The sequence below is a fragment of the Chrysemys picta genome, chromosome 3 (genome assembly GCF_011386835.1).
Source record: "Chrysemys picta bellii isolate R12L10 chromosome 3, ASM1138683v2, whole genome shotgun sequence".
NCBI classification, from domain to species: Eukaryota; Metazoa; Chordata; order Testudines; family Emydidae; genus Chrysemys; species Chrysemys picta.
Genome location: NC_088793.1, coordinates 61,423,278 through 61,448,380, shown reverse-complemented (window position 1 = coordinate 61,448,380; position 25,103 = coordinate 61,423,278). Strand labels below are relative to the sequence as shown.

General features: G+C 42.3%; 1 protein-coding gene across 26 annotated transcripts in view; it reads right to left on the bottom strand.

Moving 5' to 3' along the window:
* The window catches only part of SENP6 (SUMO specific peptidase 6), a 147,659-nt gene that overhangs the window by 89,572 nt on the left and 32,984 nt on the right, over nucleotides 1-25,103 (bottom strand). For 21 of the 26 annotated variants that reach the window (XR_010599494.1, XM_065588033.1, XM_065588023.1 and 18 more), the window contains 3 exons: nucleotides 24,995-25,058; nucleotides 23,568-23,710; nucleotides 7,308-7,409 (listed from right to left, as the gene is read on the bottom strand). Coding sequence is in view for 21 of the 26 variants with exons in the window: in XM_065588033.1 (XP_065444105.1) it covers nucleotides 7,308-7,409; nucleotides 23,568-23,710; nucleotides 24,995-25,058 (309 nt within the window). In the remaining 5 variants the exon portion in view is untranslated. Of the gene's footprint in view, nucleotides 1-7,307; nucleotides 7,410-23,567; nucleotides 23,711-24,994; nucleotides 25,059-25,103 lie in introns of those variants that run through there. The other 5 variants (XM_065588026.1, XM_065588029.1, XM_065588030.1 and 2 more) reach the window with 1 other exon arrangement.

The window sequence follows — 25,103 nt, the reverse complement described above, 5'->3', positions numbered from 1 at the left end:
GAAGCAACGTTGACCTAACTCTAAGCATCTATAATGTCGCTCCCGCCAGTGTAACTCGCTCACTACACCGATTTAATAATTCCAATTCCACAAGAGGTGTAGAGTCAATATCAATGTAGTTAGGCAGACACAGTGTCAGTGCAGACACTGTTGCTTACATCGACTGTTGCTGCCTTTCAGAAGCCATCCCACAATTCCCTACACTGCCAGTTAAGTAGATGCAAGTGCTCCTGGTGAGGATGCACACCTCTGATGTGCGTAGTGTGGACATGCAAAAGTGATTTAATTAAATTACTGTGCTGGCTGAATGTCGACGTAACTTAGGTCAACATAATTTTGTAGTGTAGACATAAGCTACCCTTAATTTTTATTTCTGTGATCAGTTCCTCTTTGTCTGCTAGGACATGGTCTAATAAAAAAATTCCCTCCTGTTGGCTCCAACACTTCTTGAGTTAGGAACGGTCATCTAGAATGTTTTGAAAATTCAAGGTTGTTTTAGTACTGGTAGCGTAATACCTCAAAGCATGTGTCACTCAAATTGAAGTACCCCATGATCTCTCAGGTTTTTTCCCTACACATTATAGATAGGTGCGTAAGGAAGCAGTCATCCTGTTCCCTAGTGCGATTTGGTGTTCTGTTACAGACACCAACCAATATCCCATCTTGTGCTTTATCTGCAAGGACACTGATCCATAAGCAATCAAGATTTTTTTTTTTCCTTCAAGTTATCAGTGACTCCAAAATAGATAATGGCATTTTTAACCGAGTGCCTCTCCCATTATCCTTTGGCCCTCTCAATCCTTCCTAAATAGTATACAGCCATTGATTTCAACATTCCAATTATGCAAATCAGCCCACCAGGTTTCAGCAATACCAACTGGACTGAATTTATGGTCATGAATGAGCAATTCCAATGCCTCGTTTATTATGCCGGTTCTTTACCAACAGAAAAATAACACACACCCACTAATTGCAAAGTCAAGGGACGAGTGCCCAATTTGGTAAAATTAGGAAAAAAGTTGGTGACCAGTTCCATCATACCCACTCATATGCCAAAAAATTCCTACCAGAAACACCACCTTAGATGTAAAAAATTTACTCTGTTTTATGTTTATATTTGAATTCAGCTGTCACTGCAATAAGCACTATACGTGTAAGTAAAAGAAATGTGTTGCTAAAATATATATATATTTTTTGCAAGAAGTAGTTAAATGTGTTACCATACCATAAAATACATTTAGTACATAAACAAGCTCAAAGGAAGGATGCTCTTTGGTTGCAGCTATATAACCAACATTAGAGTAGTGGTCCCGAGGTGGGTGCGGGATCTTCTGTGGTGCCGGAATCGGCACTGCTGGGGGAGCACTGCGCACCGAGGCGCTCGGGTCCGTGTCTTGAGAGGGCTGCAATGCAGACTCCATGAGGAGTTGCTTGAGTTGAATTTCCCTCTCTTTTCTTGTCTGTGGCTTGAAAGCCTTACAGATTTTACACTTATCAGCCTGATGGCCCTCCCCCAGACACGTAAGGCAGGAGTCGTGGGGATCGCCCATAGGCATGGGCTTGTTACAAGACTTGCAAGGCTTGAAGCCCTGCGACAGCATGCCCCAGAGCCCAGCAGGGCAGTTGATGAGTGCTAAACTGCCCTCAACAACTGAACTACGCTTAACACTAGAGAGAAAAATACTTAACACTAACTATTAACAATTAACTAACAATGATTAAAATAAGCTAGGGATTAGTGGAGCACTTGAGAAACCAAGAGACCACTGTTCAAGACGGAACTGAAGGGGGGTCGGGCCGGCAGGGCCTTATATAGATCGCCATATTGGCGCCACTCCAGAGGGCTCCCCAGCCGGCCCGACGGGTAGCTGCTAGGGAAAATGTTTCCGACTTCTGTGCACGCGGCGCGCGCACACACCTAACTGGATTGATATGAGCAATCACTCGAAGAACACTGCCCATTATAAATTTTTCATGCTGGCTATCGGCCTCAGGCTGAATTTTTTGGAAATTTCTGCCAAAACACTCCAGCCAAGAAAGAGACTAAGTTCTTTTTTTATGTTAAAAAAATTCTGTTAGCCTTTTCTTTGGAAAGCTTTAGCAAACCCAAGCTCTAGAACAGAGACTTGAAATTTGGCAGGGGACAGTTTTTGTGTCAAGGATGTGCCTTTTGCCATTCCCTTTTCTCAGCAAGACTTTTTTCAATAAGGCTTTGAAAACAAAAATCATAGTTTGCACAACCTCAGAGGAGACTTGCTAGAGATTAACAGCCAAAATCTCATCCTCACTGAGAATGCTTGAGACTCTGACTGCTCCTAGTGCTGATCAGACTGTGAATGTGTCATCCCCACAGATCATTGAACATGCTCCAGTCCTCACAGCTTTAGTGTAGATCAGCCATAAGAGTAGCTAGTGTGATAAGTTGGTGTGAAGATTTAGTATCAACGATTCTGTAGAAGCTGTAAGTAGACCTAAGTTACTCTACTTCAGTTACTGTAAGTTATGTAACTGAACTCAACGCAACTTAGGTCAACTTAAAGCAGTGTCTACACTGTGCTGTGTAGACGGGAGACGTACTGCTACTGACTTACCTTACACTTCTTGGGGAGCTGGAGTACAGAAGTCGACGGGAGAGCTCCCTCCCATCAAGTTGACGCCGCTGCATCGATCACAGCAGTGCCAATTTAGCCATAAGTATAGACAAGCCCTATGTGAAACTAGTTACCTCGATCAATAGGATCTGGGTATCTAACTCTTAGGGCTTATACACGTTAGCACTTACTTTGATATAATTTAAGTCACTCAGAGGTGTGGAAAAGCCACCCCCGTAAGCAACACAAGTTACACTGATCTAAGCGCCAGTGTGGACAGCACTATGTCGGCAGGAGAAGCTCTCTCCTGCTGACACAGCTACTGCCGCTCGTGCAATGGGAGAGTTTTCTACCATTGGCATTAAAGCTTCTGCACCAGCAGCAGTGGCGTAGCTACATCGGTACAGCTGTGCCTTGCTGTAGTGATTCTAGTGTAAACTAGTCCTTAGGGTATGTCTACACTGTAAAACAAAAACACCTGCAGGGATGAGTCTCAGAGGCCAGGTCAATTGACTCAACCTCACAGGGCTCAGGTGGCAGGGATAAAAATAGCAGTGTAAATGCTCCCTCTTGGGCTCCAATCCGGACTCTGAGACCCTCCCTCATGTCAGGTTTCACCACCCAGGCTGGAATAGCTAACACTGCTATTTTTGGCTCCACAGTCCAAACCAGAGTCAACTGACCCAGGCTCTGAGACTCAATGCCTCAGGAGTTGTTTTGTTTTTGCAGTGTGGACATGCCCTAAAGCTCCTTTGAAAATTCCAGCCTTAGATGCCAAAGGTAAATCAATCAGTCAGGTTACATTGTTATTAAAGGATGTTGGAGCCAATCATCACTCAAGAAAGTATGACATTATTTCCTGGCTGTAACTAACACAATCTTCATCCTGCAGTCATCTGCCTGTTATTTAGTACAAGTGAAGGCAAATAGCACCAATAAGAAATTGACTTGAAATATAATTTTTGGATATGCATAAAAAAAATTAAAGGTCACTAAAATCAAATTATTTAAATAGCTAATCTGCTCGTGTGTCAATTAATTTTGCAAAAGTGCACATACAAATGAGCTAATTTTGCTTCAACCTATATATCTGTAGTTGGCAATGTAAAACTGGATGAGGAGAAGTTTGATGTCACATCAGGAGCAGGATTAGAGCGTAAGCACTATAGGTCTATGCCTAGGGATGGTTTCACAATAAAGTTTAACAGAGTATATTTTAGAAAACCTCAATTAAATTAAGGCTGATACTAAAGAATCCAAGAAAGCACCCTGTGACGTGTCCTTGTTTACTTAAAAAAATGTTCTAGTGACTTCTGTAGATATGTCGTCACTGCTTTCATTAATGTGACCTGAGTTAACTGATCTTTGTCTTTCTTCAGCCAACTGAAATAGCTTGAGTGTTTTGGACTGCTCCATGTCTCTCAGGGGAGCATTCATTTTAAGACCAGCACCTCTGGGGGTTCCCCTCTCCCACTGCCCCATCCCCAAACAGAAAACTGCATGTGGCAGGAAAAAAAGTCAAGGGGACTTGGCCCACCCACACAAACAGACATACCCTGATTTCTAGGTTAATTACTGGAGGAGGCTCCTCCGGCCCCCTTCTGCTACTCTTGCCTCTAAAGAGAGTGGAAGAGAAGAGGGGAGCAGACTCCTATACTGCCATGTCTGCTAGTACCAGGGGGACAGAGGCCCTATGACAGTGCATTTATGTAGGGAGGAGGACCCTCAGCAATACAACTCCAAGTGGGGGCAGGAACAGTGTGTGGAACACAAAATTAGAGCCATAGAACGTTCCCTTGTATTGCGGTGCCTCTATGGGGCTGCTTTGCCTTAAAACACTCCTTGGTCGCCCGCCTTAATCACACATTTAGTCAGCCATGTTATACATGGGTTAGGAGCAAAAAAAGCAACAACAACAACAAAAAAACAACAACCAAGATGGGATTGGAAAAAGGGGTGTGATTAAGGACCTACATCTGATGTGACAACCACACCAATCAGAAGTGAACTGAATTATTCACAGGATAACAACAGAGGAATAAGGACGGGGAAGGGAGGACAGCTATGGAAGGAAGCACTCACAAGGCAACATTGTACATCTGTGAAATTCACAGATAAAATGATAGCACTGGAATGGAGAGATCGTGGACAGAAAAATTTCTTAAAGCACCTCTAACTCTTACATTTCTGTAACACATTCAAATATTCAAGACCATGTTGGGTTTTTTTTTGTGGGTGGGGGGCAGAGGTGTTTGTTTTTTAATTGTAAAACAAAACAAAAAAGATAAAATGGCTATAGACAATGCATATATGCTGTGCACTGGTGGACTAATTATAAGGCCAGAAGGAAACACTGATTCAGCCTGAACTACATACCACAATCCGTAGGACTCCCTTGAATTAATTCCTGTTTGAATTAGGGCACATCTTTTTAAATGAAGATTGCACCTTTTTCTAATATTTTCAATGATAGAGAATCCCTGGTGGTCTCAAGGATTTTCACCAGTATTGGAGGGCAGAGCCGTCCCCAGGGTACAGCAAATCGGGGTGACCACACTGGGCCTCCCCTCCCCCACATTTCATGAGGAGGCGGGCCGGGAGGTGAGGTGGGAGGTGGGTGAGCGGGGGTGAGGAGGAGCTCCCCCCAGCAGATAGAAACTCGGCACCAATATCCTGGGCCCTGCACCCCCCTAGGGACAGCCCTGTAGGAGGGAATAAGGAGTGATGTCATTCACATTTTTCTGAAGTGACTTAGGTGGTATGTACATGCACTTCGATACATGATGAATGTAAAACATATTATATAACAGTAATATCACCAGTGGAAGACCTCATAAAAGCAATTCCCCACTATTTAATTTTCTGAAGTACTTCCAGAATCTAGAGACGGACTAGATAATCTAATAGGTTTCTTCTATCTCCTGGCCAACACAAGGTTGTTCCCTATTGTACATTTACTATGGTTGTTTGTTTTGGTCCAGCAGAGTTTTAAGTGTCCCAAGCAACAGGATTTCCACCATTTTCCACCAGCCAAACATCTCAAAGAAGCTTACCCCTAATATTCTATTTAAGTGTCTTCCTTTAATTTCATCTCATTATGCCTTGTTATACCTCACCATTTTCAGTGTTTACATCTTACAAATTTCTACATTCATCCCCACCATTTATTCCCTTAGCCACAATCTATTATTTAGCTCTTTCCATCTTTACTCATAAAGACAAAAATCCTTCAAACACCCTAACTTCTGATGTTTTCTTTGAACATCCTTCAGTTAGTCAATATCTTTTATGGCACTGAGTAGGCTAGACCTGAACATAGTATTCCTGTTGCTCCTGCAGTAGGACCGAATACAGAGGGACTATGATGTCTATGACATGAGACCTCTGCATATGCAGCCAAAAGTTACATTTTTGTTTTGTGCTGCTATCACTTTGCAAATTTATGCCTGACTTGCTATCCACTATATCACTTTTTCTATTGCTATCATTTCTTCCCAGATTTCTAACTTCTGGGTCCATACAATGTTTTCCCTTTAGAAGCACTATTAGCTTGCATTTTTTCAACTTGAAGCTCATTTAGTTATTTTCTGCTCATGTTTATAATGTAAGTCACCCTCTTGATCCTCGCTGATGTTTGTAAATCTTCCTAATTTAACTTCTACATTTTCATTAACTTGATTTTTACTATCTGTCACAGACCATTAAGATATCAGACCTAGCAGATCCCTTGAGATTCCTCACAGACACTTCCCTGCAACAAAATGATTTTGGTGATTAGCTTAACTTAAAAAAAAAAAAAAAAAGAGGAAGGAGAGATAAAGACAAGGTAAAGTTATTGGTTAGGAAGGTTGTTTTCTTAACATTCAACCCATGCACAATGGGTGCTACTACAAAAAAAATAACCCCCACAAAACATATGTTCAATTCAATATTTCAATTTTAAAGGTCAACATTTTGTAGGAGATTTAACTACATTAACTTACACTTTCCCTTTTCATCCTCTAAGACCCTACTCCTGCGAACAAACATACATAACCGTGCTCATGAGCAGTCCCACTGAAGACATGCATTTCTCCAATTATTTTGATGGCTGTTGGTTTTAAGGTTTATATGTCATAGTGAACAATTAAGTCTGCTATATTTTTTTAAGCGATGTGAGTAATATGACATCTCAGTACATTTGCTACTGAATCGTTGCCTAGTGGGGGAAGAAACTGGGATTTTTATCAGTTAAAGTGTTCAATTACAGGAGTGTTTATTAAGTGCCATTCTACTGTACATTATTTACAACTGCTCCGATGTCCTTTTTAAAAAAAAAAAAATAGTTTCACTGTTAACTACTTTTCAGTTGAAATATTAGATTCCACAAAATACCGTCAAATGAATTTTTTTTTTTTTTTTTTTTAAAGTGAAGGGTTCGTTTACAATGAAGGTTAACAAAGTAAGCTTTTGGAGACTTTCACAATTCAGTGAAGGCAAATATTAAAGGATCCAGAAAGCACTATCATGTCACACATCCCTGTTTACTTTACTTTAAAATGTTTTCGGGACTATGAAGACTACCATGTACGAATCTCAACTGTGGGAAGACAAGACAGTATGAAAATTCTTTTAAAAAAAACATAGCACTCTGAACCACTGCCACAAATGAGATGCACAGGTGGGAAAGTGTGAGGGGATGACACGAGAATGACAACTTGGTTTCTTCAGTCTTACCTTTGGGCTGCTGTTTTTACTACTGGTATCTGCGCATGAGCATGTTGAAAACGTCTACCGTGCACTACGGTTCCTGGACAAGTTATATTCTGGGAATTTTCACTGTAAACATTATAGAAAATAAGGTAAACGAAAGTTACAAGATTAACAAAACTGCAGAAACAATGAAAAAAGCAAAGAAATGTCATGAAGCTAATCAGCAACTAAAATAATATAATACTCAAATTATGTAACTACATTGCTTTGATAAAGAAGCAGCATAGTTAGAAGTGAGGATTCTCAGCATCTCCTGACTTGCGGGCCTATAAACCACACACGGTTTCTTGTTGTGACTCAACTGCTACAATCTTTTGCAATGATATTCTATAATCCTTTGCAGTCACAAACCTCTAATTTGAAAATGTTATAAAATATCTAACAAAAAAAAAATAGAAAACATCTAGATTAAGTATTGTACACGGAACCGGAAATCAATGTCTCTAGTTCTAATCCTGGCTGTGCTGAAGTCTACCTCTGTGCCTTTATGAGCATAGCTGCCATACCAAAACAGCCCAGCATTTTACTGTTGACATTGGCCAGTACCAAACTTTTTAAAGGAAGGGACAAAAATCTGCGTAACAGACCATTATCGAATATTTTGCCAAAAAAAACATTTCTTCCTAACCTGAGGCAGCTTGTGGTTGGCTAAGATATTAGATATTATAAAATAACAGGTATGTTGACATAAGCCTTTATTCAATGCTGATAAGCTCTTGGTCTCAAAGTATTTTGTGGCCATGAGTTCCCCAGGTTAATTAGGCATTGACAGGAAAAATATTTACCTTTACTTTTAATTTAGCTGCCTTCATTTTCATTCATTCCTTTGATTTTTGTTTTGTTGGATTTTTTTTTTAGTTTTTGTTTTAAGTCAGGGGTTCTCAAACTGGGGGTCAGGACCCCTCAGGGGGTTGCAAGGTTATTATATGGGGGGGGGGTCATGAGCTGTCAGCCTCCATCCCAAGCCCCGCTTTGCCTCCAGCATTTCTAATTGTGTTAAATACACAAACAACTGTTTTTAATTTATAAGGGGGGGGAGTCAGACTCAGAGGCTTGCTATGTGAAAGGGGTCACCAGTATAAAAGTTTGAGAATGACTGTTTTAAGTCTTAGGTTTCTTCCTACTTTTTTTTTTAAAAGCAGTCCTAATCTAGTCACACAGTCATTTAGAAGTTTTTTCATGACTAATCGCTTGCTCATCTCTGGAGCCCTTCTACCTTTGGTATACTTTTTTTTTTGAGATATGGTTACCAAAATTTAGCATGGCATTCATGATATGGGAAAAATCACCACGTTTTATAATGGAATAATATTTTCTAGTATTTTCTCCCCCCCCCCCTTCATAAATTTTAGCATGATGAGTAATCAATATGCAATGGAAATCAAAAGAGTAGAGGTTTTCATTGAGTTGTCCACAATCATGAACAGCTCTTTTTCTAGTGCGATTCACATTATTGGATTCTAAATCAATGTTAATGAGTAGTTCAAATTATTCCTTCCCATATACACATGAAGTTCATTGTTGACTAATGCAAGGTCACTACACATCATCAGTATTTACCTAGCTTTGTTAGGTCCTTTTCTTATCATAGGATTCTTTTCATATCTTGACTTAAATAGTTTTGTCCAATCCACAAAAGTCTGACTTGACTATTCACTTCCCTTTCCAAATCCTTAACATATTGAAAACCAACCAATTCAAAAAAATCACTGCTTAAAACCTGTGAGCTTCCTCAGCTACTTACACACACTCCCTCTAGCTCCACCTCAGATGCGGACACTCCAGGCTTCTAATTTAACACCTCTGAACATAAGAACGTAAGAACAGCCATACTGGGACAGACCAATACCAATACCAGGTGCCCCAGAGGGAATGAACAGAATAGGTAATCATCAAGTGATCCATTCCCTGTCACCCATTCCCGGCTTCTGGTAAATAGAGGCTAGGAACACCATCACTGCCCATCCTGGCTAATTGCCATTGATGGACCTATCCTCCATGAATTTATCGAGTTCTTTTTTAAACCGTGTTATAGTCTTGGCCTTCACAACATCCCCTGGCAAAGAGTTCCACAGGTTGACACTGCATTGTGTGAAAACATACTTCCTTTTGTTTGTTTTAAACCTGCTGCCTATTAATTTCATTTGGTGACCCCTAGTTCCTGTTATGAGAAGGACTAAATAACACTTTCTTATTTACTTTCTCCACACCAGTCATGAGTTTATAGACCTCAATCATATCCACCTTTAGTCGTCTCTTTTCCAAGCTGAAAAGTCCCAGTCTTCTTAATCTTTTCCATACCCCTAATCATTTTTGTTGCCCTTTTCCGAACTTTTTCCAATTCCAATATATCTTTTTTGAGATGTGGCGACCACATCCGCACACGGTATTCAAGATGTGGGCATACCACTGATTTATATAGAGGCAATATGATATTTTCTGTCTTATTATCTATCCATATATTAATGATTCCCAACATTGTTTGCTTTTTTGACTGTCACTGCACACTGAGTGGATGTTTTCAGAGAACTAGCCACAACGACTCCAAGATCTTTCTTGAGTGGTAACAGCCAATTTAGACCCCATTCATTTTATATGTATAGTTGGGATTATGTAAAAAGCAACAGAGGGTCCTGTGGCACCTTTAAGACTAACAGATGTATTGGAGCATAAGCTTTCGTGGATGAATGCCCACTTCGTCAGATTATGTTTTCCAATGTGCATTACTTTGCATTTATCAAGATTGAATTTCATGCGCCATTTTGTTACCCAGTCACCCAAGTTTTGAGAGATCCTTTTGTACTCTTCGCAGTCTGCCTGGGACTTAATTATCTTGAATAGACAACATGGGGACAACATGGCAGAAAGCAAGAACAGAGTCAACAATGGAACTTCTTAACTATAGAAGCTTTACTCAAAGCACTCTAGAGTTACAGATCTTTGAAAATAACTGCAGTCCTGAGATACACCCTCTCTTGGGCTGATCTTACCCTTTCTGTGAGTCTGAAGCATTTCAGGAAGGCAGAGTCCCTCCTGCCTTCTTTCTTCTGCAAGTACTCCTTATATTTGGCGATGGTTACTCCTAATCCCCACTCCCTCCTACACAAAAAAGAATCCTACTCTTAAATAGGGTCTCCCCTCTATGGCATGCACACAACTGAAGCTCCAGCCACACCTCCCTCTTGCTTGCCTGACTGGCAAGCCCCTGTGTAGAAAAGCCATTGTTACAAGAAGCTGGGCCAGCAGTTGAGAGCCAATCAAAATCAATAGCTGTTGGTGTCAAACACCCTTCCTAGGCAAGACAACTATCTGAATGCAGTACAATAGGTTATCCCTGGCGGAAGGAGGGCAGATGTGCGCACACCACTGAATGTGCACATACCACTGAGTACACAGATTCCTTGTTTTCAGGTCCGGTGCCTCGTACTACAATGGCTCCTGGCTACCGAGAGCAGAAACTGCAGGGAAACACCTGCTTTGCAGCTATAGCCTTGGGCTTGAGCATGCTCAGTGCAAATGGAATCTTCAGACAATTTAACTGCCAAACTAACAAGTCTCTATTAAGTATATGTGAACTGCCGTTTCTGGGAGGCTATTCACTTGGCCAATTTGGGCAGGTTTTCAAGGGAGTGACAAAAGGCACACGACTGAAACCAGGATGACAGCGCTGCCAAATTTCAAGACCATACTCCAAAGCATGAAGATGCTAAAACTTCCCAATGAAATGGACATAAGTACTTAATATGGGCAAAATAATATATTTCTCCCTAACTTTGTTCTGAGAAACAGTTGGACCAATTTTGCTGAAACATTAAAAAAATAAATAAGCTCCAGGCACACACCTGGCACGGGAAATTACAGTCCGAATGGCTGTTATAAACAACAACTGAAACCGTGTCTTGCAACTTAAAGTGTTTGGCAACCTGAAGTACAGTTTGCTACCAGTTCCACCTATAATCAGATCAGAAGTGACTACAGGGCTCTGGGAGTAAGGGTGAAGGAGTTGGGAGTGCAGGTGGTGTTCTCTTTGATCATTCTGATAAAGGGTAGGGGGTGGGGCCCAGGCAGAGATAGATGCATCCTGGAGGTGAATGCCTGGCTGCGAAGATGGTGTTGCCAGGAAGGCTTCGGCTTCCTTAACGACGAGATGCTGTTCCAGCAAGAAGGCCTGCTAAGCAGAGATGGGGTCCTATTGAGGAAGAGGAAGAGCATATTTGGATACAGACTGGCTAACCTAGTGAGGAAGGCTTTAAATTACATTTGAAGGGGGCAGGTGACCGAAGCCCACAGGTAAGTCAAAAACATGGGAGACCTGGGAGAAGGGTCAGAATTTGGGGGGAGCATGGGCTGTTATAGCAGAGATAAACAAGAGACAAGACAGAACTGGAGGGGGGGAATCAAATCAGTATCTTAGATGTCTGCATACTAATGCGAGAAGTATGGGGAATAAACTGGAAGAACTCGAAATGCTAGTAAATAAACACAACTATGACAGTTGGCATCACGTGGTACAGCTTGCTCAGGAATGACAGGCAGAGAAAAAAGGGAAAAGGTGTTGCATTATATATTAAAAATGCATACGCTTGGACTGAGGTGGAGATGGAAATAGGAGACAGACTTGTTGAATGTCTCTGGGTAAGGATAAAAGAAGTAAAAAACAAGGGTGAGGTCATGGTAGGGGTCTACTACAGACCACTTAACCAGGCAGAAGAGGCTTTTTTAAAAAATAAGTAATGATCATCCAAAGCACAGGACTTGATGAGATGGGGGAATTCAACTACTCATGTCTGTTGGGAAAAATAACACAGCAAGGCACAGATTATCTAACAAGTTCTTGGAATGTATTGGAGACAATTTTTTATTTCATAAGGTGGAGAGAGCTACTAGGGGAGAGGCTGTTCTAGATTTGTTTTTGACAAACAGGGAGGAACTGGTTGAGAATTTGAAAGTGGAAGGCAGCTTGGGTGAAAGTGATCATGAAATGGTAGAGTTCATGATTTTAAGGAATGGTAAGAGGGAGAACAGCAAAATTAAGACAATGGATTTCAAGAAAGCAGACTTTAGCAAATTCAGGGAATTGGTACGCAAGATCCCACGGGAAGCAAGTTTAAGGGGAAAAACAATTGAAGACAGTTGGCAGTTCTTCAAAAAAGAGACATTATTAAGGGCACAAATGCAAACTATCCCACTGCGTAGGAAAGATAGAAAATATGGCAAGAGACCACCCTGGCTTAACTAGGAGATCTTCAATGATCTTTAAAAAAAGTCCTACAAAAAAGAAATTACAAAGGATGAATATAAACAAATAAGACAAGTATGCGGGGAGAAAATTAGAAAGGCCAAGGCACAAAATGAGATCAAACTACCTAGAGTCATAAAGAACAACAAGAAAACATTCTACACATACATTACAAGCAAAAGACGACTAAGGACAGGATAGGTCCGTTACTCAGTGAGGGGGGGGGGGGGGGGACACGACAACAGAAAATGTGGAAATGGCAGAGGTGCTTAATGACTTCTTTGTTTCAGTTTTCCCCAAGTAGCTTGGTGGTGATTGGACGTCTAACATAGTGAATGTCAGTGAAAATGAGGTTGGATCAGAGGCTAAAATAGGAAAAAAACAAGTTAAAAATTACTTAGACAAGTTAGATGTCTTCAAGGTCACCAGGGCCTGGTGAAATGCATCCTAGAATACTCAAGGAGCTGACTGAGGAGATACCTGAGCCATTAGCAATTATCTTTGAAAAGTCATGGAAGACGGGAGACGACTGGAAAAGGGAAAATATAGTGCCAATCTATAAAAAAGATAAATAAGGACAACCCAGGGAATTACAGACGAGTCAGCTTAACTTCTGTACATTGAACGATAACAGAGCAAATAATTAAGCAATCAATTTGCAAACATCTAGAAGATAATAAGGTGATAAGAAAGAGTTAGCATGGATTTGTCAAGAACAAATCATGTCAATCCAACCTGATGGCTTGTTACGCTGTCAAAGAAAGATTTGTGGATAGGGGGAAAAGCAGTAGACATGGTATAAATTTTTTTTCTCTTAATTAATTAGCCTCAGAGTTGGCATGAAAACTCCCACCTTTTCATGTTCTCTGTATGTGTATATGTATCTCCTCACTATATATTCCATTCTATGTATCCGATGAAGTGGGCTGTATCCCACGAAAGCTCATGCTCAAATAAACGTTAGTCTCTACGGTGCCACAAGTACTCCTATTCTTTTTGCGAATACAGACTAACACGGCTGCTACTCTGAAACATGGTATATCTTGAATTTAGTAAAGCTTTTGATGCGGTCTCACATGACCATCTCAAACAAACAAGGGAAATGCAACCTAGATGGAGCTACAACAAGGTGGGTGCAAAACTGGTTGGAAAACCGTTCCCAGAGAGTAATCATCAGTGGGTCACAGTCATGCTGGAAGGGCATAACAAGCGGGGTCCCACAGGGATCAGTTCTGGGTCTGGTTCTGTTCAATATCTTCATCAGTGATTTAGATAATGGCATAGAGAGTACACTTCTAAAGTTTGCGGACAATACCAAGCTAGGAAGGGTTGTGAGTGCTTTGGAGAATAGGATTAAGATTCAAAATGATCTGGACAAACCGGAGAAATGGTCTAAAGTAAATAGGATGAAATTCAATATGGACAAATGAAAAAAAAATACTCCATTTAGGAAGGAACAATCATTTGCACACATACAAAATGGGAAATGACTGCCTAGGAAGGAGTACCGCAAAAAGGGATCCCCGGGGGTCACAGTGGACCATCAGCTAAACACAATTAAAAAAAAAAAAAAAAAAAAAGGAAAAATAATTCTGGGATGTATTAGCTGATTAGGCCTCAACTAGAGTATTGTATCCGGTTCTGGGCGCCGCGTTTCAGGAAAGATGTGGACAAATTGGAGAAAGTCCAGAGAAGAGCAACAAAAATGATTAAAGGTCTAGAAAACATGACCTATAAGGGAAGATTGAAAAAAAATGGGTTTGTTTAGTCTGGAAAAGAGAAGACTGATGGGGGGGGGGGACACGACAGGATAACAATTTTCAAGTACATAGAAGGTTGTTACAAGGAAGAGGGAGAAAAATTGTTCTCCTTAACATCTGTGGATAGGACAAGAAGCAATGGGCTTGAATTGCACCAAGGGAGGTTTAGGTTGGACATTAGGAAAAACTTCCTGTCAGGGTGGTTAAGCACTGAAATAAATTGCCTAGAGAGGTTGTGGAATCTCCATCATTGGAGATTTTTAAGAGCGGGTTAAGACAAACACCTGTCAGGGATGGTCTAGATCAGTGGTTCTCAGACTTCTGTACTGGTGACAGCTTTCACATAGCAAGCCTCTGAGTGTGACCCCCTCCCCCTTTATAACTTAAACACACTTTTTTTGTATATTTAACACCATTATAAATGCTGGAGGCAAAGCAGGGTTTGGAGTGGAGGCTGACAGCTCGTGACCCCCCATGTAATAACCTCACCACCCCCTGAGGGGTCCCGACCCCAGGTTGAGAACCCCTGATCTAGATAATACTTAGTCCTGCCATGAGTGCAGGGGACTGGACAAGATGACCTCTCGAGGTCCCTTCCAGTCCTACAATTCTAAGATTCTATAATGCATGCGCATTACTGTAACCATAACAGCTAGAAGCCCCCCCCCACACACACTTTTTTTCCTCTTTTTTTAATTAAAGCTGAGACCTGGTGTCAGTGCCCATCTGACCTGCACAATCCTCCTCGCTGCCAGGCGTTCACCCACATGTTAGGAAAACACTGCTTTACAATACTGCTACATTAATTTAAAATGCTTTCCATCTGAGGATCTAAAACACCCTTACATAGGTGGGTTATATTATCCTCATTTTACAAATGGGGAGGGGGGGTGAGAAGAGAGGGGAGGCAAGGAGAAGAGGAATTCAAGCACAGTGATTTCCCAAGGTCTCAGACTATCACTGACAGATTCAGAAAGTTAATAAATCTCATCTGCTCACAGCTAATTCTGTGATTTAATTGTAAGACTAAACTTTTCAGTCTGCTGAGAAATAGATGTCCAAAACTCAAGAGAACTACTACAGAGTATCCTTTATATTGGACATCAGTGGGCACATTAATGTTCAAAATAAACAAACTGTTCACAATTATGTAAATCTAGCGAACAAAATAATATATAAAACAGGAAAAATATATCTCTAGCCTTTCTTGTGATGCATGTAGTATATAAAACTTAGGAGATGCTGCACTTCAGTATTAAACGAAGATAACTGCTTGTAGGATAATCACATTCTCGGCCAGATTAAATGACCAAAGTCAGAAAAGTGGTTAGAGGTGAGTGATGCCAGTACTAGTTTCAACATCACCAAAAATATTCATTGCAGCCAAGGTGGTGTTTTTCATTCATGCCTTCATTAGTGATTTTAACTGTGTTTTGCACTTGTACTTTATTTGCCTAAAGAAAGGTTGAATCTCATTTGTTGATAACCATTAAAACAAATTTAGCTGCAACTAAATATAACCTAACGCTAAATTTGGTGCCTCTTTTTGTTAACCAAGAAGATATATGTATCTATGTACATTTATTTAAGCAACTCTATAGCTTACCTTACATTTGTTCAGTTTCTTCATTTTTACTTTTTTATTATGTTAGAAAATGGTGAATAATGCTTGTGTTTGTCAGTCTGTTTGTTTGTTTGGAGGACCATGTGCTGTGGCTGGCAGCTGGAAGCTGTGAGCTTCAAAGGAAGGTTTGAAAGCTAGAAGCCTCTGGTAAGTGGCTGAGCCTTAATCAGTGGGCGGAGCATTCATACAGGCCAGGGCTTTAAAAAGCAGCGCACAAGCGACTAGGGAGCTTTTGCGACCAGGGGCTGCTAACAGGAAGTTTCGCAAGGGAGTTTGGAAAGGGAGTGGGAAGGGGGCGTGGGTCCCTTGCCAGTTCTATCTGTTTCCCTTTATTCCCCTTAAAACCTAAACTTCTTGCTTAAACAACCCTTTCAGCGGACAGGGGGCTGCAGATGGGAGTCTGATAGAGGGAGGCTTATGATGGTTAGGAAGACCCGCAACACCTGTGCCAGCACTGCTTCTATCTCCTCCACCTGCACCTGTAGCCAGACAGAGCGCCTGAGCATGGATGCTTCTACCCAGATCCTGGTGTGGTTTTGCAGAGACTGTAACTTGCAATTTGCACTTACTGATATCCAGGCTAGGGGGACCATCCAATGTGAAAGGTGCGTGCTGGTGGAATCTCTCAGGCAGCAGGTGGGAGAGCTACAGGAGGAGGTGGCTAGGTTGAGGAGCATCAGAATCCACGAGCAATTCCTGGACAGTGTCCATGTGGAGACAGCTGAGGTAGCTGTCCCAGTACACAGGACTGCTGACACACCACTGGTGGAGGAGGAGATGACTCAGGGTGGACACTGGCAGCTGGTTACTTCTGGCAGCAGGCAGTGCTCCACCCCTGCTCCGAACCACCATGGTAATAGGTAACCGTTATGCTCTTCTTGATACAGGAAAGAAGGAATCACCCCCTACAGTAAAGGGGGAAAAGCCTCGTACCCCTAAGGCTGGGAGGTTTGCTGCCACCACTGCGAATAGGAAACGTAGGGTAGTGGTGGTCGGAGACTCTCTGCTGAGGGGGACGGAGGCGCCCATCTGTCGCCCTGACATTTCATCTCGGGAGATATGCTGCCTGCCGGGAGCCCGTATCCGAAACGTTACGGCGGCATTGTCGAGGATTAGCCAGCCCTCTGACTACTACCCCATGCTACTCATCCATGTGGGCACAAATGATACAGCGAGGTGTGACACTGAGCGGATCAAGAGTGACTACAGGTCTCTGGGAGTACGGGTGAAGGAGTTTGGAGCGCAGGTGGTATCCTCTTCGATTCTTCCTGTCAAAGGTAGGGGCCCGGACAGAGACAGACGCATCGTGGAGGTGAATGCCTGGCTGCGAAGATGGCGCTGCCAGGATGGTGTCGCCTTTGGCTTCCTAGACCACGGGATGTTATTCGAGGAAGGACTGCTAGGCAGAGATGGCGTTCATCTTTCGAGGAGGGGAAAGACCCTATTTGGACACAGACTGGCTAACCTAGTGAGGAGGGCTTTAAACTAGGTTCGACGGGAACAGGTGAGCAAAGCCCACAGGTAAGTGGGAACATGGAGACCTGGGAGATGGGTCGGAAACAAGGGGGAGTGTGGGCTATATTGGCAGAGAGAAAGGAGGGTCAGGACAAAACTGGGAGGCAAGATCAAACCAGTATCTTAGATGCCTATATACAAATGCGAGAAGTATGGGTAATAAGCAGGAAGAACTGGAAGTGCTAATAAATAAACACAACTATGACGTTGTTGGCATCACTGAAACTTGGTGGGATGATTGGAATGTTGGTGTGGAGGGGTACAGCTTGCTCAGGAAGGATAGACAGGGGAAAAAGGGAGAAAGTGTTGCCTTATAAAAAATGTACACACTTGGACTGAGGTAGAGATGGACATAGGAGATGGAAATGTTGAGATTCTCTGGGTTAGGCTAAAAGGGGTAAAAAACAAGGGTGATGTCATGCTAGGAGTCTACTACAGGCCACCTAACCAGGTGGAAGAGGTGGATGAGGCTTTTTTTAAACAACTAACAAAATCATCCAAAGCCCAAGATTTGGTGGTGATGGGGGACTTCAACTATCCAGATATACGTTGGGAAAACAACACAGCGGGGCACAAACTATCCAACAAATTCTTGGACTGCTTTGCAGACAACTTTTTATTTCAGAAGGTTGAAAAAGCTACTAGGGGGGAAGCTGTTCTAGACTTGATTTTAACAAATAGGGAGGAACTCGTTGAGAATTTGAAAGTAAAAGGCAGCTGGGGGGGAAGTGATCATGAAATCATAGAGTTTGCAATTCTAAGGAAGGGCAGAAGGGAGAACAGCAAAATAGAGACAATGGATTTCAGGAAGGCAGATTTTGATAAGCTCAGAGAGCTGATGGTCCCATGGGAATCAAGACTGAGGGGAAAAACAACTGAGGAGAGTTGGCAGTTTTTCAAAGGGACACTATTAAGGGCCCAAAAGCAGGCTATTCCGCTGGTTAGGAAAGATAGAAAATGTGGCGAAAGACCACCTTGGCTTAACCATGACATTTGCAAGAATAAAAAGGAGTAAAAAAAAAATGGAAACTAGGACAGATTACAAAGGATGAATATAGGCAAACAACACAGGAATGCAGGGGCAAGATTAGAAAGGCAAAGGCACAAAATGAGCTCAAACTAGCTACAGGAATAAAGGGAAACAAGAAGACTTTTTATCAATACATTAGAAGCAAGAGGAAGACCAAAGACAGGGTAGGCCCACTGCTTAGTGAAGAGGGAGAAACAGTATCAGGAAACTTGGAAATGGCAGAGATGCTTAATGACTTCTTTGTTTCAGTCTTCACCGAGACGTCTGAAGGAATGCCTAACATAGTGAATGCTAATGGGAAGCGGGTAGGTTTAGCAGATAAAATAAAAAAAGAACAAGTTAAAAATCACTTAGGAAAGTTAGATGCCTGCAAGTCACCAGGGCCTGATGAAATGCATCCTAGAATACTCAAGGGGCTAATAGAGGAGGTATCTGAGCCTCTAGCTATTATCTTTGGAAAAGCATGGGAGACGGGAGAGATTCCAGAAGAATGGAAAAGGGCAAATATAGTGCCCATCTATAAAAAGAGAAATAAAAACAACCCAGGAAACTACAGACCAGTTAGTTTAACTTCTGTGCCAGGGAAGATAATGGAGCAAGTAATTAAGGAAATCATCTGCAAACACTTGGAAGGTGGTAAGGTGATAGGGAACAGCCAGCATGGATTTGTAAAGAACAAATCATGTCAAACCAATCTGATAGCTTTCTTTGATAGGATAACGAGTCTTGTGGATAAGGGAGAAGCTGTGGATGTGGTATACCTAGACTTTAGTAAGGCATTTGATATGGTCTCGTATGATATTCTTATCGATAAACTAGGCAAATACAAGTGTAGTGGTAGCTATCATTTACAATGCAAAAGTCTATTTAAAGCCTATTCCAAACAAATAACTTCTTATTTTATAGTTCAATATACAATAGTTAGAGTGAAATACCCAATAGGCAAACCCGAGTAATTTAATTTATTGTACTACAGAAAAATTACATCAAGAAATGAACATATAGTGCAGAATCTCACTAAATAACTGGGACACCCATTGCAAGGTACTTGCTACTTGGCAAAATTAAATAAGCAAAAGAAAACAAATGCAGGAAAAGATTTAGTTTTTTGTGTGCCCCTTGCCAGAGTAGCATTTCAGCATCTCTCCAGTAATTAGAACAAAACAAAAAAACAAAACACAAAAAAACAACAAACTACTCTTCCATTGCATGTAGAAGAATTTATTTATTTATTTTTTAAAGAGATGAGTTTGACCTGGGCACACTCACATGCTATTGGAGAAATGCTAAATCAAAGCAGTGGAGTTTGCATTTAGTTCTTACGTCAGGTGAAGTTAGTTTCACATAGGTTTTGAAATTTGGAGAGCCGAGTGCTCATGGGTGCTTAGGGATGGACCAGTGTAACAGCTTCTTCCTATCTGGGGACAGGGAGGTTTCTCATTCCTGCCTGAAGTTCTTGTATTCCTTATATTTATATTTGGTCCAAGGACTCAGATCAGACTGCCCATAGTTGGAAATTGTTTGGCTAGGAATAGAATGATTTGACCATTTCCAGATTTTTTTCTCCATGTCAAGAGTCTTTAGCGTACAGCGTAGTGGGAGGAAACGAGGTGAGACAGCACTGGACGTAAGGTCACTCCATGTTTCTATGATGCACACTAGCTGAAGTGACTCTCAGTGATGAGTCACTGGAACTGTCTTAATTAATAAGAGACAAGGGGCAACGTAGCCATGTTGGTCCCACAATAGGAGTGAGAGAGGGTAGGTGAGGTAATATATTTTATTGGACTAACTTCTGTTTATAGAAGGGACTAGCTTTTGAGCTCCACAGAGACCTAACAAAGAGCTTTGTGAAGTTCAAAAGCTTAACCCTTCTACCAATGGAAGTTGGTCCAATAAAAGATACTACCCAGCCTACCTCTCTCTCATTCATATCCTGGGACCAGCATGGCTACACTACCACTTATTAACCAATAACTTCCTGCTTATCAACACAAGGCTGAGGTTCAGGTTATGCTTGGTTTGACTTTATATAGGATGGCTATTTATTGACTGGATGTAGTGGTCTTGCGATTTTTTCCCTGCATATGGGGTGAATGGGAACTGACTGCATTGGAAACAATTTAACTATATTATGAACTTCCTGTGGCTGGTGTTTCATATAGCTATTGCTTTCAGTTACAACTTGAATAAGAGTAGAGTTGGAGTATTGTCAGTGAATACCAGCAGTGGTGGTGAGCCGCTGGAACATGAAATACATAGATATCAGCATTTGTGCTCAATTCTTTTGAGACCAGAGCTCAGGCTGAATCTGAGAGTGAGCAGAGTTGATGAAGACTTGCTCTGAAGTAGTGCAAAGTGGTTCTTGTGTGATATGATGTCCTATAGGAGGAGAAATGAAGGAGCATCCCAGCTAGTCCTGGAGATAGGCTTCTGCCTCTTCCAGGCTATGACCAAGAGAGAGTACATTACATTCTGTACCTCAGGGGGATGAATGGGAGATTGTGTGATGGTATAAGCAGTCTTGAATGGTACTTAGTCAAGATGCAGTTAAATATCCAGGGTCAGTTAAATTTTGTCCAGAAAGCCTTCAGCATTTACTAGTAAGTGCTATATAGCACATTTTGTAAGAGTAATGAAAATTTAAAGATCTCACTATGGCACTCTGCTCTTATATTTTGCTGAAAAGGAGAGACCACTTTTATTTATAACTTGCCAACTGTATAGATTAGCAAAGTGCAAATTGAGACTCTTTGCTATAGTTTCCTTAATTTCACTCCAGTCAGTGAAAAAAGAGTTACCTTTTCCGTAACTGGTGTTCTTCGAGATATGTTGCTCATGTCTATTCCACAATAGGTTTGTGTGCTCGCCACGTGCACTGGTGCCGGAAGTTTTTCCCCTAGCAGTACCTATAGGGGGGAGCGCCCCCATTACCCCTGGAGTGGCACCTGCCTGGGGCGGTATAAGGGGAGCTGCGCGCTCCCCCCACCCTCAGTTCCTTCTTGCCAGACAACTCCGACAGAGGGGAAGGAGGGTGGGATGTGGAATAGACATGAGCAACACAGTTTCTCGAACCTGTCTGGTGGGAGGGAGGCCCTGTCCAACACTCTGTCCAGGAGTGCCCCGATAAACTCTATGCGTTGGAACGAGACTAACGTGGACAGCCCAAATGGGAAGACCGTAAATTGGTAATGATTCTGTCCCACCACAAAACAGAGCAAGCGCCTGTACCCCTTGAATATGTGGATGTGGAAGTACGCGTCCTGTAGCTCAAGGGCAGCGTACCAGTCCCCGGGATCCAGGGAGGGGATGATGGAGGCCAGGGAGACCATGCGGAACTGGAGCTTCACCATGTGCTGGTTCAGACCCCATAGGTCCAGTATGGGCCTGAGACCCTCTTTGGCATTTGGGATAAGGAAATAACAGAGTTGTACCCCTTGCCCATGAACTCCTTGGGCACCACCTCTATCACTCCTAATCCTAGGAACTGCCCCACCTCCTTCTCGAGCAGAGCTTCGTGCAAGAGGTCCCCCAGGAGGGACTGGGGTGGGGGTGGTTGGGTGGGGAGGAGGTAAACTGTGTAACCCCAGGAGATGGTGTTGAGGACCCATCGGTCCGAAGTGAGCTGAGACCATTCCAGAAGGAAAGCACACAACCAGTTGGAGAAGGGAAGCTTTATTGGGGTTGGATCCCTGATGAGGACTGGCGGGTTGCCCCGAAGCGTCCCGTCAAAATAGTCTTTTCCCCGCCTGCTTGCCCTTGGAGGGTCCAGGCTGGGGGGCAGGCCGAGACTGCCTATGAGGGCGTCTCTTATAGTCCTGTTGTTTCTTATGCGCGGCCTCGTACTTCGGGAGGGTGGCCGGAGTCAGAGTCTGCTGCAGCTTGAACTTAGGTTTTGCCGGAGCCGGGACATAGAGACCCAGGGTCTGGCGGGTCGTGCGGGAGTCCTTCATGCCATGCAGCCTTGTATCTGTTTCCTCTGCGAACAGAGCTTTCCCATCAAACGGAAGATCCTGCATGGACGATTGTGCCTCACTGGCGAGCCCGGAAAGCAGGAGCCATGACACCCGTCTCATGGACATTGTGGAGGCCACTGAACGTGCGGCCATGTCCGCAGCATCTAAGGCAGCCTGCAGGGAAGCCCAAGCTGCCGTTGCCCCTTCCTCCACCAACGCCCTGAACTCCTTATCGTGCTCCTGGAGGGAGACCTCAAATTTCGGCAGGGAACCCCACAGATTAAATTTGTACCGACCTAAGAGGGCCTGATGGTTTGCCACTTGTAACTGGAAGCTCGGTGCTGCTGTGTTGAGGGGGGAAGTCTTGGCCCTCTTGGCGTGCCCCGTGGACAGGGAGCAGCGCCGACTGGTCGATGGCACCAGCGTATTGCTGCATACTAATGCTGCAGTGCCCGGTACCGGCTTGGAGCGGCGTGCCGGGATCGGAGTCAGCGCCGACTCCATCAGAATGGCTCGGAGCCTAATGTCCCTTTCTCTTTTGGTCCGAGGCTTAAACAATTTGCAAAATCTTGCACCTCTTGCTGATATGGGTTTCTCCCAAGCAGCGCAAACAGTCTGCGTGTGGGTCACTTCTTGGCACAGAACGCTGACAAGAACCTTACAACTTAAATCCCAGGGCTCAGGGCATGCCCCGGCCCAGGCTCACTGACTAACTAAACTAATTACGCTAACTAACTACAGGTACTAAACGAACAAACAGTTCTGGGGACGAGCTACAGCAAAGCTGGAGCAGAGCAGTTCCGACGCACCTTCACTGACGTCAAGAAGGAACTGAGGGTGGGGGGAGCACACAGCTCTTTTTATACCATGCCAGGCAGGCGCCACTCCAGAGGTCATGGGGGGGCGCTCCCCCCTACAGGTACTGCTAGGGGAAAAACTTCCTGCACTGGTGTAGGTGGCAAGGACGCACACCTTTTGTGGAATACACATGAGCAATCACTCGAAGAAGAAAAAGGGTATCTAAAATGATATTCATATATCATGTTTAAATAAAACTGATGTTAACTAAGCAATTACTTATAAACTTAGAAATTCTGTACCTCAGTTTCCTGCTATTTCCCAGCATGTTGAGTCCAATTGAGTTCCCTGTCAAAACTCTAAAACTTCCAGTTTTGCCTCGCCTTGCATACGTTTTTATGTACTCGCCACTGGTGCCAACAGTTCCTGGTCGACAGCGTAGTGACTGTAATGAGACAATTAAAATGTTTGGTTGAGAGTATACAACTATTAAGTCGTGAAATACTTATATGAATACTCAATGGAATCCATATTTACATTGCCTTTGTACTAGACATTAAGCATCTTAATGTTCTATCTAAAACCTAGTCGTAAGCCATTTCCGACATAAATCCTGTCCCTTGGTCTTCAAACAGTTTTCTCTACGATCTCATAACTCAAACTAAAATTATGTTTCATATAATATTCTATTCAGAACTCTCCCGTCTAAAGTTTTGTCCTAGACAGCATAATTTCAGGAACTACAAAAAATGGAAAGAGAATATGCCATTTATACTGAGAAAATTTCACAATAAATGCAGTTCCCTTAAACCCTGAAATATGTAAATATTAGGAAATAAAACTATTCTGCATTGCCAAGATAATGTCTTTGAGATAACATCAGCATTTCTATTCTTTTTTGCGGGGGGAGAAGGGGGGGAATTACAGATAGCACTTCGCTTTTTGAACTTTGGAAAATATCTTAATAGAGGACTATTCCCTTTCAATTACTGTTAAATTTATCAAGCCTATATTAATATAAACAAATAAATTAAAAAATGTAATGGATGGCTGTTCTATATTACTAGTTAAATAGTATTGCTATAACCATATACAGCCTATTCCTCATTATCTATGTAGCCATTTACTTAATCGTTCATTTGGTCTGATTCACTGGGTTGCATCTCTCGGGTGATTTGGTAGAGAGAAAGACTGTCTTTCTTTGCTACACATACCCACTACTCAAAACACTGAAATTTTCAAGTATTATGAAACTTCTTTCCAACAAAATACTTCAGCACCTGCCATCAAAATCACAAAAGAACACAAGCACCTTTCACTGCTTCCCACACCCAGATATACACACACACACATATATATTCAAAACCAGGAAATCAGCCTATGTGGTCAAGAAAGACTAGGAAGTAAATTTGTTTTTCCTTTGCAGAAAGACTAATGTAGTCTTAGACTGGTAGTTGTCTAGAGTTAAAAGTAACCATCAATGCTTATAGTTTCAGAACTCAGAAGAAAGAAAAGATAGTACAGTGCAGCAAGCAAGCCCCCTGGAATTCAGAATGACAAACATAGTACAGGAATGCAACTCAAGATATTTTTGCCGAGTGCATCATGGAAAAGCAACACACACACATTTTTCAATTTTTGTTTTTAATTCAATGGGATTACTATACAACTTTGTTTAAAACTAAACTTTTAATGTGTGTTTTAATGGATGAATATATAAAATACTTACCTTCCTTTCTTCACTGGGACTGAAGGACCCATCACTCTCATCTATGCTGAGCAGTTTTGCCTCACTAAACAGTCAGAGAAAAATATGGATATACTGTAATACAGCAAAA